General features: G+C 52.0%; 2 protein-coding genes across 2 annotated transcripts; one reads left to right on the top strand and one right to left on the bottom strand.

Annotated features, from left to right (window-relative positions):
- Nucleotides 1-418: 418 nt before the first annotated feature.
- Nucleotides 419-1,295, bottom strand: LOC108310469 (ferritin light chain-like). Its single transcript, XM_017537503.2, has one exon. It carries the CDS (start codon nt 1,086-1,088, stop codon nt 561-563), a length of 528 nt encoding a protein of 175 aa, XP_017392992.1. The 5' UTR covers nt 1,089-1,295; the 3' UTR covers nt 419-560.
- Nucleotides 1,296-7,424: 6,129 nt separating this feature from the next.
- On the top strand, nt 7,425-12,855 carry PDX1 (pancreatic and duodenal homeobox 1). The gene is made up of 2 exons (XM_017537500.2): nt 7,425-7,934; nt 11,792-12,855. The coding sequence occupies exons 1-2, from the start codon at nt 7,532-7,534 to the stop codon at nt 12,235-12,237; spliced, it is 849 nt and encodes a 282-aa protein (XP_017392989.1). The 5' UTR covers nt 7,425-7,531; the 3' UTR covers nt 12,238-12,855.
- Nucleotides 12,856-14,896: the final 2,041 nt, after the last annotated feature.

Genomic DNA, 14,896 nt, shown 5'->3' with positions numbered 1-14,896 from the left:
TTAAATGGGTGATGTTTACTAGAGAAAGGGAAAACTACGAGAATGTTGAGGATTGATAAGTGTCTTATCCATGTAGGGGTTCAGATAACATCTATTGAACTTCTGCTTTCTGCACTGACTTACGTATTTTTCCAGGATTTCCTCATTTCAACCTCACCACAACCTCATGATGCACAGGTATATTTTTATTTGAATGTGCATGCTTCATGTGTTCTTTAAGAGAGAATATGAATCTCTATATAACAAATAAATCATACTTGAGGTGTCTGTTGTTGTTCTCAATTTATAATAATGACGTGGTATGTTTAAAACGCAGACTTCCCAGTCTCACTCACCCCCATATCGTTATTCAGAAGGCCTGGGTTGGGCTGAGATGTTTTCATTTTATAAGCATCCCAGTGATTCTTTTTTTTTTAGCTGCTTCAAATAGCTTTATTTCCATTTGGTCCAAGGCTTGTAAGGGTAGTTAGAAAGCTGCCTAGTGGCTGGAGGGAGAGGCTTAGGCAGAAGCCCTGTTATTTTGCAAAGGCCCTTCATAAGTGACTGGGCTCAGTAGGCTCTTAGTCGTGCTTGAGAGTGAGCCTTTCAAAGAGATACTCGCCCAGCCCAGCCTGTGGACCGGCCAGCCTGCGGAGGCTGGTCAAGTGGTCCCCCATCTTCTTGATGATTTTCACTTCCTCATCTAGGAAGTGACTCTCCAGGAAGTCACAGAGATGGGGGTCCGTGCGGGCAGATCCCAGGACATGAAGATCCAAAAGAGCCTGGTTCACATTTTTCTCCAGGGCCATGGCAGCTTCCATGGCGTCCAGGGTTTTACCCCACTCATCTTGAGCCGGCTTCTTGATGTCCTGAAAGAGAGCGCGGCCGCCACGCTGGTTTTGCATCTTCAGGAGACGCTCATAGCCCTCGCGCTTCTCCTCGGCCATTTCGCGGAAGAAGTGGCTCACGCCTTCCAGAGCTACATCATCTTGGTCGAAATAGTAGCCCAGAGAGAGGTAGGTGTAGGAGGCCTGCAGGTACACATTGACCAGGTGGTTGACGGCTGCCTCTACGTCGGTGGAATAATTCTGACGAATCTGGGAGCTCATGGTTGGTCGGCAAAATGGAGCTAACCACAGAAACGGTGTTAGCAGGTTCCCAGAAGCAGGAGATAACCGAGAAGATGGACCCGGATGTTGCAACTGGAGAGGAAATTGGAGGGCAGCCGGAGGCTAGAAGAAAGAGTCCCCGGGATCTGTTCCGTCCAAACACTGTTGAAGCAAGGCACAGATCCGCGGGACCGCCGAACTGCTCATCCCAGTGATTCTTGATACACACGGTTCATGAATCACACTTGTGGAACACTTCCCTATAAATCCATGTTACTTAATTGATTAGTAAAAGTCTGTATTTTTCTGAGATTTGCCTAAAGTTAAATACGTTGCAATATGCAACTGGAGAAAATACAGAAAATAAATGTCTTCAAATACCGTGTCTCTTTGCACAAAGATACACTGCTGAGAGATATCTACCATAGGAAGAATTGCTAATGGGGAAATACGATAAAATTGAGACCACAGTTAGTTAGCCTTTTACCTTAATCTTTACAAGAGAGGCTGTGGACCTGGCCTAGGCTGTCAGAAGAGAAGGCTTTACTTGGGCTGCTCTGAGTCAAGTGTTGATTCTCCCATCTTAACCCCATAGATTTCTAATTTTAACATTTTTACTTGGATCTTGATTTGGGGGGACACACAGAGTGATCACTTGGACGGCAGTGTTCCTGCACCCTCACAAAGACAACGAGGGTTGACCAAGACCCTTTTTCTGATGTCGGAAAAGCAGGAGTGGGGCAGGATTCCAGCTCTGCTCTGATCTAGAAACTAGAGTGACTCCCTTCGTTCCCGAGCCATTATAAGGCTTCCTCTGAGTTGATGATGACATCTTCATCTCCAACCCAAGAATGCAAGAACCACAGACAATGCTAGGGAAGTGGCCTCTGGCCCAAACGCACGACTCAGATGCTGGGTTCCACACCTACTGGGCTAGCTGAGGCATTTTGAGCTGTGATTAGTTCACCCCCTCAAGTATTTCTGTTGGCTTTCCTGGCTGTGGAAAAGAAGGCCCTGTCCTTTTCACACCTGTGGAGTCTCTCTGTGACATGCTGACAGCTGACATGAGGGTCCTCCAGCAATCCCCCTCCTCCACCCCTTTTAAGCAGGACTGTACTTGGGGGCACATTCCCCTAAAATGCTGAGTAATGTACCTACTAAGTACCTTCTCCCAGTGTTCCTGCATATACCTTTTCAGGACTACCCATCTGAAAATATCTTTAGACGTGAGCTCATGGTGATAATCTGCCATTCTCCTGGATGTCAGTAGTTCAATGCTTATAGGCACATTAAAAGCAGTGCTGGGGAGAAAGCAAGAGATGACAATTTATTGAATGCCTTCAAAGTATAAGAGCCTTAGATATTTTGTCTTATTGAATTCTCACAAAAACAGTAACAAATATTTTTTGTGTGCCTACAATGTAGTGAGATAGCATAGTGTCACAGCAAACAGAATGGATTTTAAAGCCACATCAAGGCCAGGCATGGTGGCTTATGCCTGTAATCTGAGCATTTCGGGGGGCCATGGTGGGCAGATAACTTGAGATCAGGACTTCAAAACCAGCCTGGCCAACATGGCAAAACCCTGTCTCTACTAAAAATACAAAAATTAGCCTGGCATGGTGTTGCATGCCTGTAATCCCAGCTACTAGAGAGACTGAGGCAGAAGAATCGCTTGAACCTGGGAGGCAGAGGTTGCAGTGAGTCGAGATTGTGCCACTACATGCCAGCATAGGCGACAGAGCAAGACTCAGTCTCAAAAAAGACCAAAAAAAAGCCATATCATCTCAGCTCGGATCTAGGCTCTGCCACTTACTACCTGCATGACTCTGGGTAAGTAACTTACCGTCACTGGGCCTCAATTTTCTCCATTGCAAAGTGGGAAAACAGTAACTGGCCCATGGTGTTAACACTGGAAAATACTTGAACAATGCCTGGCTCCATGCATTTGCCATTTTGATTACTACGTGCAATGAGGCCAGCTTATGGGACAGTGTTATTTCCACTTTACAAATAAGGACAGGGAAACTTAGTGAAGTCATGTGACTTGTCATGGGACACACAGCTGGTGCAGGGCAGAGCCTGATGTGAAGGACAGGTGGATGCGGCTCCTGAGCTTCCTGTGTCCCACCAAAGCCAGAGCATATGTCTACCACTGAGTTTTGGTCACTCAAAAGAGTGTGCAGGCAGGCGCACAGTAAGAGATCTACAGGCCTTTGGTCAGCACATGTTATGGAAAATCTAGGTCCTTCAAACCATAAACCATGTGAAATGCAGGATGGTTGAGGAAGGAGGCTGGAGGGTAGTGTGGGTCAGGCCTTCTCTGGGCTGCAGCAGGAACCTGGAGGTAAGGAGAGGCTCCTAGGAGAACAAAGGATTAGTCACAGGAAATGGTGCTGGGAGGAGGAGGTGGAAAGCAAAGAAAAGGAACTGTGTGGAAGCAAGGAGCTGGTTACCTAGGACTAAGCTCAGAAGGGAAGCAGCAAGGATCTCTAGAGATTTTTGGAGACGTCACAGCTGGAAGGTAGAGCCAGAGATGAGACCCGGAGCGAGAGTCAAAGGGGTGAGTCCAGAGCTGTAGGGGTGGGCCACCGGGAGCCCCAGGAGTGGGAAGCAGCAGCAGACCTCAGATCCTTTGGAGCCTCGACTTCCTTTCATACTTTTCCTTTCATCTGCAGAGTAAACAGAGGGCCACAGAAGGATTAAATCAAAAGTGGAAAGGGCTCATGTCTGGGGACCCCACTCCCAGGGAGGAAGCATTGAGCGGTGGCTGGGGGAAGCAGGGGACAGTACTGGGACCCATCGAGCCCTCCCCCCTGCCCCTCTACTCCTCACACCAGACAGAGCTAACAAGGAAAAGAATAAGACAATTACCCAATTAAATTCGATTTTTAAGCTGTCATTGTCTGTACAGTTCAGGGAGCACTGAATCATCTGGAAAATAATCTCAGCTTTCCACTTATTTTCACTAGATTGCTCAGCCCTAGGAATCTTGGAAAACCTTTCATTCAAAGTCTGAGGTCCTTTACTTTCTCCAGTCACCACAACCCAAGCTGTGTTTCCCTGGCCCCTCTCAGACCTGGGTACCAAATTCTGGGTATTCGTAAACTAGCAGAAGGGAAAAATGGATTCGACTTAGGAGAATGAAAATCTGTCTACATTAGCGCTCATTGAAGGAAATGCGAGTGAACAAAATGTGATCAATTGCAGAAAGATTCTCATTCCACATTTCACGTCGTTTGCTTTACAGAATTTTCCAACTCAAGAAATAATTTAATTTTTATTTTCAACAGAGATTTAGTTATAAAATAAATATAAATTCCATATGCATTCATGATGTATACCTTGTAGTTAAGTGGGATTCATCTGTTGGGTTTTTTAAATGATTATTTATAATGAGATGCAATGGTTTAAAAATCTTATCACCAAGCCAAATTCAGCCCTTGGCATGCCTCTGAAACCACCGAGGAAGACTTAGCTACTTACCAAGAACAAGGTAACCTGTGTTCTCCAGGGGGCAAACCGCGTCCCTGGGAAGGGAAAGGGGGAAGAGGGCAGGAGAGGACCTGCAGTATCAGCGAGGACTATCTGGACGTCCTGCTAATAAACGACTTTTTCACTGTCCACACTTTAATTGGTTTACAGCCTTTTTTGTTTATTTATCCATAAGAGCTGCTGTTAAATGGCTCGGGAAGGCGCTTGCCTAATGGCTCGGTATCGCTGCCGGGCCTATTGTGGGCGAGGCGGCTTGGAGGGGACGCAGGCGTCAGCGGGGATTCAGAGCGGAAACGCATTTCGCCTGTAATGGACTCGGCGATTTTACGATACCAGGAGCTAGACCCACAGGGAAACACAACACACGTTCTTACTCAGCGAAGGGTTCCGCAGGATGCGTTTTTATTCGGCTGTAGGTGATAGTCAATCAAAAATTCCCGATTACTTTGTCTCGTCTAACAATAATAACAATAATAATAACAATACTACTACTAATAAATGGCTGTTTGACCTTTGCTCCCTGGGTCCCTTCTTTAGGTCTCAGGCAGCAGAAAACGCTCACTGGGAAAGTGAGAACCCGCCTCCGCCTCCGTGAACACCCCCGGCGCTCCCTGCCTCCTTCTACACAGCCGAGGGTACCAGGGTTTTTGCTGGTGGCCACAGTGGGCAGATTTGCTTTTTGCTGAGAGCCTCTTTTCTTTCTGCAGGGCCGAGCAAAAATATTAAATGGGAGCAAATGAAGCATAGAAATGGAGACCAATTTACAGAAATGTGCAATTAGTTGAGAAGTGCAAAGTAAACACTCAGGGGGTGGCGGGCGAGGCGGGGAGCAGGGGAGGGAGAGTGGGGCGCAGGCTGAGTCCAGAGTGGGTGTGGGGTGCCCAGGGAAGAGGGGGAGGGGAAGGAAGAGGAGGGGGAGGGAAAAAGTGGTCGATCTTTGTCCTGAGCTGTGCTCGCCGTCCGCTCATAACCGCGTCGCCAAGTCAACCCGCGGCGACTCTGCAGATTATCTCCAAGGGTCAACACGCCGCGGCCCGGCAACCCCCTCCACCCTTCCCTCCTGATCGATGTGGTCACTCGCGGCCAGGGTGATAGCGTAGAGTCCTCCGCGGCCGCAGACAATGGACTCATTGACGTGGGCGCGCAGAGATTAGGTGTGCGAGCCCCACGGCCTTTCGCTCTCTGCCCCCACCAGGACCGCAGGTGGCACTTTTCCCTGAAGAAATCACCGAAACTCTCCCTGCCCGCCTCAGTGCTTCCCTTGGCCTGTCTTCAGTGACAGCCAGGGCATCTACAAGCCAGGGAGCCACACATTGGAGCCACACACAGGAGGCCACAGGCCAGGAAGCCACACACATGAGTTCTTAAACTTCGGAACAAATGCTGAGACGACACCAGCCTCCCACGACAGAAGGAATCTGCAGAGAATCTTCCCGACTGGCTTTTTGTATTTTAATGAAAATAAAAAGTACTCAGAATAGCGCAGTGAATCCACACTTAAAACACAAATATTTCCAGTAGGAAGAAATACATTAAAATCGATTCTCAAATGTCTGGATGTGGGTGAGTTGTTTAGGAAAGGCGGGTTGCAGTGATTTTTCTCTGGCTTAATTCTCTGAGGTTTACGCTCTCTTTTGCTGAGACGTTTCTGCAAAGGTGTCTAGTTTCCCTTAAACCCTCGGTGAGATTTCAGGCCCTCCTCATTTCTGGAGGACCCAGCCAGAGGCTGGTCCGGCCGCCAGGCCCAGCGGGTCATGCCCAGGCTGGGGGTTAGACGCCACCGCCACCCGGAGGTCATCTATCCGCGCCAGTGGGTACAGAAAAAGTGGTCCTGTTTAAGTCAGGACCTCAGAATGCCTAGAAGTTACAGAATGGGTTGAAGCCAAGCACAGACGTTATCACAGAAAATGCAGCGTTTTAATTTTTTTCTAAATAGGCAACTCCTCCTCCACTTCCCCCTCTCCCGCTTGCCTTATTTCAATTGCAAGCAGAAGAAAGTGGGTGTTCTCCGCCGGCAAACTTCGCCAGGGTCCCGGACCATTAGAGCCATCAAGGGTCTGGAACCCTCATGCCAATACCTGCCCCGTCTCGCAGCCCCAAGAGGGAGACCGCGTCTTTCCCCCTCACTGTATTGGGAAGCTGCGTTCTGTTGGCCAAATGGGCCCCAATTTTCCAAACTTTGAAATACCCTTCAATTAAAAAAAGAAGAAGAATTTTAAAAGTCTCTGTGAATGCTTCAGAAGTTACCTTTACACCCCAGGAGTACTTGTAGCACATCCACCAGTAAAACACACAGCGAATGCCAGGATCTTGTGTATTTTTTAACCGACATCTTGGTGGCTGTGAATAAACTTCATAAAATAGAATCGAATGCTTCCTATTTAGAGAGCTGGGTCTGCAAACTTTTTTTTTATCGTATTCCCCAACAATTAAAAAAATTAAAAGCTCAACATGTCTCCTTATAAACTATATCAATTTAAAAAAACACTATGACCATTATCAAAGATACGTAATAGAAAAAATATAGGAAAACAGAAAATAGAAACTGTTAAGCCACAGTGAAAATGTTTCTATAAATGAGTGGTTCTAATGTTTTCGTGAGCGCCCACTTTGGAGAGCACCGCCAGCTGCCGCTTCAGGGGTGTGTAGCAAACTCAGATGAGAGAGAATTGGAACGAATGCAGGTGCTCGCAGGTACTTGGGCCGCGCCTCTTAGGGCGGTCAGCCAGGCCAATCGCGGCCCCCGGCTGAGCCACGTGGGGCCCTGCAGAGCCTATGGCGCGGCGGCCGGCCAGCCGTTCCCCGCAGGCTGTGGGTTCCCTCTGAGATCAGTGCCGAGCTGTCAAAGCGAGCAGGGGTGGCTCCGGGAGTGGGAGCGCCGCACAGAGCCAAGTCCCGGCTCTAGCTCCCGACTCCCAGCTCCCTGCGCCCAAGCCCGGGCCACAGCCATGAACGGCGAGGAGCAGTACTACGCGGCCACGCAGCTTTACAAGGACCCGTGTGCATTCCAGCGGGGCCCAGCGCCGGAGTTCAGCGCCAGCCCCCCTGCGTGCCTGTACCTGGGCCGCCAGCCACCGCTGCCGCCTCCCCCGTTCCCCGGCGCCCTGGGAGCGCTGGAGCAAGGCAGCCCCCCGGACATCTCCCCGTTTGAGGTGCCCCCCCTCGCCGACGACGCCGCGGTGGCGCACCTCCACCATCACCTCCCGGCTCAGCTTGCGCTCCCCCACCCGCCCGCCGGGCCCTTCCAGGAGGGAGCCGAGCCGGGCGTCCTGGAGGAGCCCAACCGCGTCCAGCTGCCTTTCCCATGGATGAAGTCTACCAAAGCTCACGCGTGGAAAGGCCAGTGGGCAGGTAAGCCTGGCTCCCCACCCCTTTCTCCTTTCCGGTTCTCACCCAGCCGCCCCTAACTCCAAGCGCTCCCAGGAGCCTTCTCTCTGTTCCCGGCACCTTGGATGATGCAGGGTCGGACTAAACTACATCAGGGAGCCAACGAGGCCATCCCGCACAGCAGTGCTTCTCTGGTCCAGCTTGAAGCATCTTTTCCACCCAGTTCTCCTGGGAGCGTAAACTCCTTCCCTCCCTGTAAGCTGAGCCCATCTTCGCCCCAGGAGCCCGCGCGCACCAGCGCAGTCCCTAGAGAACCGAGGCTGAGTCCTACTTGGGGCTTCAGACCCTCCAGAACCTCCTCGACCAGGGATCTGGGAACCCAGGACTCTTCGGTAGTGCACGTCGAGGAAACTGAATAGGGACAAGGGTGCCTCTGACCCAGGGCCCAGACTGCCTTCGGAGCCCGGGGTCCCCTCACTTCCCGCGCTTGGTTAAGGAAGGGCAGGCATCTAGGAGCGCCAGGTAGGTGCAGAAGGGCAGGGAGAGAAAGGAAACTGCACCCAACCCCGCAGTGTCCGGCGGCCCCGGTTGGGGAAACAGGATACGAGTAAAGAGGAAGGGGCTGGGGCAAGGCGGGAGCTCACTGCGAGGCCGAAGGCCGGTCGCTCAACGTCAGAGCCTGGCAGCTGGGAGAGGAATCTGCGAAGCGAATTAGTTTTTCACCAACCGAAAGCATTTGAAGCTGTCTCCCCGCACTGCTTCCCAGGAAGTAATTTTGCAGAAGGAGATGGGCCCTCCCTGCCCAGCCAGTCGGGAGGCAAGAGCCCTGGTTCCTGCGGCCCTCGGCGCCATTCGGGAACAGGTCTTTCCCTGAGCGGGGAGCAGGAGACGCGGAGCCCCCGGGTTCTTCGCTGCCCCGCGCGGGCGGCGAGTTCGGCGCGGCTTGTGTCGTCGCGGCTACACACTGTCATCGCTGCTGTGCCGCAGCCACTTCCAGTCACACCTGCGCCACAAATAGTTGCCTCTTCCTTTCAACTGGCAGCCGGGAATAGGGGGAAACAGCTCCAGCCGGCGCCCCCCGGCCCACTGCGAGAACCCTCGCCGCCCGTCTGCGGAGTCTGGCCAGCCCTGCCTGACACTGACCCCAGGCGCAGGCAGGCAGAGCTTTGCGCAGGAGAGGGAGGAGGACCCCAGCTGTCCCGGGATCCACGGGACTCTCCTCTTGCTAATTCACTTGCTCGCTAAGTCGAAGGTCCTGAGGCAGGAGCGGGGCTGAACTCCGAGGCAATCGTCCCCACCTCCAGCGAAACCCAGTTGACCTCGGCGCCAGAAGCTGCAGTGGCGCCTCCGAGAACTTATCCCGCTCGCGCGGCCGGCCGGGGCCAAAGGCCTTGAAGTCTCCAGGAATGCGGGGTTCTTAGGAGGCGGGAGGACAGTCCCTCCGACAAAGGTGGGGGGCTCCCGGTCCCCACCCAGTTTCCTTCTAGGGCTGCCTCCCCTCCAGGCCTCTCTCCTGGCCTCCTGGGCCCTCGGAGCTCCTGCTCTCCTGGCCTGGGCCTTCCTCAGGAAAAGGGCCACAGCAGGGCCCCAGAAGAGGATTTGTGAGCGGGAGTAACTTCCCTAGCCCTACTCAAGCTGTGAGACCTCTGCTCTGGAGGCCTTGGGCTTAGGCTGAGGCAAGAAGCCAGGAAGTAAAACCTGTAGGCAAATCGGCGTTGGTCGGGGTGCGGGGGACCAAGGAGGGCGGCACACTCGGGCTAAGAGCTGGCCCCAGGCCTTTGCTGCTGCCCTCTAACCCGCTTCATGCTAGGCCTTCGGGGAAGGGGCCGACCTCCCCTCTCTTCCCCTGCTGGCGGCCTGTGGGGCTGGCTGCTGTCCCCGCGTTCCTCTAGGGAAAACTTTCCAAGGAGCCGAAATTTAAAAATTGCACACCCACCAGCCCCTGGGAAGAGCACAGTGACCAAAGGGCTCTCACTGGCAGTAGGAATGTGAATGCTAATGGCAACAGAGGTTTTGGAAAACCTTGACCCCGACTGCTTCTGCGGCGCTGGCCAGCTGGCACCTAAACCACCTCACTGGGCGCGCTTGACTTCTTCCCACCATTCTCAACCTCCACCCCTGCCTCTTGGTGCTGGGCACAGTCCCCCCGTCCCAGAGTAGTGCACCCCAGGCAGTCACTCCCGGAGCAGTCTCTCCCAGAGACTCCAGGAATCCCGCAGCCCAAGGCAGGAACCCAAAGGTAATATGGGTTTAAAGTAAGAACTTTAGAGAGGCTTTCAAAATGTTTCCTGAAGGCCCGCCTCGCTTCTCTCCCAGGCCTGGGATGTCAGGTAGACTCGGGGATGCCCGGAGGGACCAGGACTCTCCCCGGACTAGGGTCTGAGCCTTGTCTTCAGCTCCTGGAGCCTCTTCTCAACCTGGGGGGAAAACCCAGGAGGGTTCCCTCAGGAAATTAACCCCGCCCCCAACACACACACACACTCGCCTTTCAATTCCTTAAAGCTTAGCCAACTTTCACAGGAGTAATGTACCCTGCCTTTGCTCTAATACAATCCTCTCCCCAGAACTTTGGTGGAACTTCCCGCGCCAGGGTCCACAGTCCGGATGCAGTCAGTATTTTGCACAGAAAGGAAAAGATTGGGACCCAGCTGAGCGCAGCGGCAAACACTGAGTGTGGGTCTCCAAACTCCTCGGCCAGGGCACCATGTTGCATCTTGGAGACATGGGAGGCTGGTTTCTGCACCACCACCCACTCCTCCGTCGGGCTCTCGGTTCTGCAGCAGGACCACGGCCCCTGTGTCTCCCCTGGACACCTCTGAGGGCATTTGGGACCCAGGGCATGGAGTCTGGAGCTGCCAGAGTTCTGTTCTGGCCAGTGACCCCCAGAACAATATTCCTTCTCCTCTCGGGCAGAAGACCCGCTGGATTTTAATTCTCCATAATTAAAACAATCATGGAGCATTTGCTGACTCTCAGATTGGGACTAATTACGATATAACTACAGAGAGAGGAAATACATGGTCAGATATAACAAAGTACGTCACATCCTATATTAGCACAAAAATTTCAAACTGTAGGTTGTACCCTTTCGCAGGTCATAAAATCAGCTTACTAGGTTGAGGTCAGCATTTTTTTAACGAAATATTAGGTATTGGGGAAAACGTGGACAGCATCATATGTGGTAAAGGTTTGTTTTATGTCCTTAAGATTTGTCAGTATAACTGACCTACAATGTCCGTGTGTGAACTACACATGATCTAAAATGTATTTCTTACTGTGGGTTTTTAAAGTCCTGAATTTAAAGGCGCTTTATTGCCTTTGTAGGATCCAGCCTGTTTAAACATCTATCACATGCACTTAAATCAACATCAATCAGTTCATTAACACCGATTAAATGAGCACATTCAAGGACCACCACTCATTGGCAGAATCGAGCTTAGGCTCGAGGCGGGAGGCGACTCAGTTTTGGCCTGGGCGGCGTGGTGAAACTCCGTCTCTACTAAAAATACAAAAAAATTAGCCGGGCATTGTGGTGCTCCTCTGTAATCTCAGCTACTCGGGAGGCAGAGGTAGGAGAGTCCCTTGAACCCAGGAGGCGGAGGTTGCAGTGAGCCGAGATCGTGCCTAGGCAATGGAGGAAGGACTCTGTCTCAAAAACACAAACAAACAAACAAACAAACAAACAAAAAAGGCTCCCTTCACTAAGGAAGGGTTTCGCCCGCCTACACTAGTCGCTGAAATAAGATGCTGGGGCTTGGTGGCTCTGGCGGGAGCAACTGGTAGGCCTAGGGCTCCCTGACCCCCCTTGAAGGGATTGTGCTGCGTGGGTGGGGGCTGTGCGGGGCTCCGGGGGCCACACTCACGCTCTGTGTCACCCGCAGGAGGCGCCTACGCAGCAGAGCCGGAGGAGAACAAGCGGACGCGCACCGCCTACACGCGCGCACAGCTGCTGGAGCTGGAGAAGGAGTTCCTATTCAACAAGTACATCTCACGGCCGCGCCGGGTGGAGCTGGCCGTAATGCTGAACTTGACCGAGAGACACATCAAGATCTGGTTCCAAAACCGCCGCATGAAGTGGAAAAAGGAGGAGGACAAAAAGCGCGGCGGCGGGACAGCGGTCGGGGGCAGCGGGGTTTCGGAGCCTGAGCAGGACTGCGCCGTGACCTCCGGCGAGGAGCTGCTGGCGCTGCCGCCGCCGCCGCCCCCCGGAGGTGCAGTGCCACCCGCTGCCCCCGCTGCCGCCCGAGAGGGCCGCCTGCCGCCTGGCCTTAGCGCGTCGCCACAGCCCTCCAGCGTCGCGCCTCGGCGGCCGCAGGAACCACGATGAGAAGCAGGGGCTGCGCCTGGCTGGGCAGGTTCAACCACTCGCCGAGGAGGAGCAGAGGGCATAAAAGGACCCGGGGCTTGGACCACCAGCCCTGGCAATTGAAGGGGGCAGAAATTTCGGGGCCCAGCTTTGACCGAAGGGGAAAACCCGCTCTCCCAGGCGCATGTTCCAATTGGGGCCCCGCAGGTAGATACTGGCAGACCTTCCGGAAGAAAAAGAGCCATTGGTTTCCGTAGTATTGGGGCCCTCTTTTAGTGATACTGGATTGGCGTTGTTTGTGGCTATTTCGCACCTCCCTGCCTGCCTCCAGCACTCCACCTTGGGACCTCTTTAGAGAAGCCAACTCTTCAAAGACAATGGAAACTGTGCTGTACACAAGGGAAAGCTCCCCAACCCACAGCGGGGGAGCTGCACCGAGTGCCTTAATCTGCTCATAAACAAGGCCATTCTTACTCCGGCGACCACTTTAAGTTTAGAAATAATTGAAAGAAAATGTTTGAGTTTTCAAAAATCCCGTGAAATTGATGCCAGTGGAATACAGTGAGTCCTCCTCTTCCTCCTTCTCTTCATCTTCCCTCTCCTCTTCCTCCTGCTTCTTATGTTCCCCCCTCTTTCTCTTCCTCCTGCTCTACTTTCCCCTCCTCCTCCTTCTCTTCTTCTTGCTCCTCCTCTTCCTCCTTCTCCTCTTCTTCTCCCTCCTCTTCCTCCTCCTCTTCCTCCTGCTCTCCCCCTCCTCTTCTTCCCCCTTCCTCCTCCCCTTCCTCCTCCTCTTCCTCTTCTCCTCCTTCCTCTTCCCCTTCCTCCTCCTCTTTCTTCTTGATCTTTCTTCCTCCTCTTCCTTCTTCCTCCTCCTCCTCTCATCCTTTCTCTTCCTCTTCTCCTCTAGCTGCACACTTCACTACTGCATATCTTTTAACTTGAACCCCTTTCTTCTGAGGAAGAGAACGTCTTGCAAGGCAGAGCGAGTAGCGGCAGGGCTGGCTTAGGAGCGGTGCGAGAGTCCCTGTGCCCCAGTTAATCCCAAGCTGCTGTCAGGGAAAGCAAGGGGAGACAGGCCTGGATCTGGGGGTGAAGGAGAAAGATGAACTCCTGGGTGACCACTAAACCAAAGATATTTGGACCTTTCTATTTAGGATGTGGATGTAATTCCTGTTCGGAGGTAGAGGCTGTGCTGAAGGCAAGCACAGTGGCCTAGTGCGCCTTGGAAACAAACAACTATTCACAAGCCAGTATGATTTTCACATCTTTAGAAATTATGAAAACGTATCTGATTGGAGGGTTTGGAAAACCCGTTATCTTATTTAACATTTTAAAATTACCTAACAGTTCTTTACAAACAGATCTGTGCATCCCAGGCCTGTCCTCTTTTCAAGGTCTGGGCCTTGTGTTCAGGTTATGTTTGTGGGAAAGGCTTAATAAATACGCATAATATGGGAAGAGATACAAACTGATTCTCCTCGCTTTTATTCAAATCTTTCCGGCAGTAGGATGATTCAAATTCACTTTAAAAATTAAATCAGCGTCTTTTTTTCTTTTTCTTTTCTTCTTTATTTTATGGGGTTTTTGTTGTTGTTGTTTTTGGTTTTTGTTTTTTTTTTTTTTTTTTTTTTTTTTGAGACAGGGTCTCATCCTTTCGCACAGGCTGAAGTGTAGTGGCGGGATCTCGGCTCGCTGCAACATCCCAGGTTCAAGGGATTCTCCTGCCTCAGCCTCCTGAGTAGCTGGGAGTACAGGCTCATACCACCACGCGGGCTGCTATTTTTTGTATTTTTAGTAGAGACGGGTTTTCTACCACGTTGGCCAGCGTCTATTTTTTTCGATACTAATCAGAGAAAACCAGGTAATTAAGAAATATTGCACTTGGGTTTCCAGTTGAAGCACGCTGTGAGGGGATGAATTGTCAGTTTTGTTTTATTTTTAAGAATATCTTCTTAAGATGACTTTTTCAGGCAATACAGCCTAGAGCATGGGAGACAGTTTGGAGTAGCGCTGGCCAACACTGCATCCCACCAGAGCCAAGCACCGCCCACCTGGCGTCGCGGTGCTGCAGGTGGCGAAACGCGCAGCTGGCTCCCACCTTGGCCCGGTCTCCTCTTTCCTCACAAAGCTGAGAACGCAGGCGAAGTCGTTTTCCGTGACCTTTCCAAAAGAAGCATTGCTTTGGATGAGTCTTCGCCCCCGGAGACTGAGGCCAAGAATGTCTTATGTTAGAGGCAAAGATGCCCGGATTTAGAGGGCTTCCAACCCCTAGGACCACTCTGCTCCTCCTGCACGAAGCTCTCAGATGCGCACCTTAGCCTGGCGGTGCACCCGACGGCCTTCCCCGGCGCTCCCTGAGCTCAGAACCAGTGCCTCACTCCCAGGAGTCTCCGCTTTTCGTTTTCTTTTTGCAAAGATAGAAGCTGTTGTTGCTGTTTTGTTTTGTTTTGTTTTATTGGAGAGAGAGAAACCAAGTCCCTCGGAATAAAGTCCCCTGGATGAGAAAGGGGAACTTGCACATCCGTGACAGCGCTCTTGCCCTGCGGTTCTCCACACCCGCCTGGACTCTGGGGTGTGGCAAATCTGCGATCGCGTCCCTGGTCCCTTAAAAATTGGCCCAGCTCGTAGTCGTGATAAAATGTTTCGAGCTCTCAATGACTCAGTTTCCTCATCCAGAAAG

Source organism: Cebus imitator, unplaced genomic scaffold (assembly GCF_001604975.1).
Source record: "Cebus imitator isolate Cc_AM_T3 unplaced genomic scaffold, Cebus_imitator-1.0 Scaffold103, whole genome shotgun sequence".
NCBI lineage: Eukaryota > Metazoa > Chordata > Mammalia > Primates > Cebidae > Cebus > Cebus imitator.
This window is presented reverse-complemented; position numbering and strand designations above follow the sequence as displayed.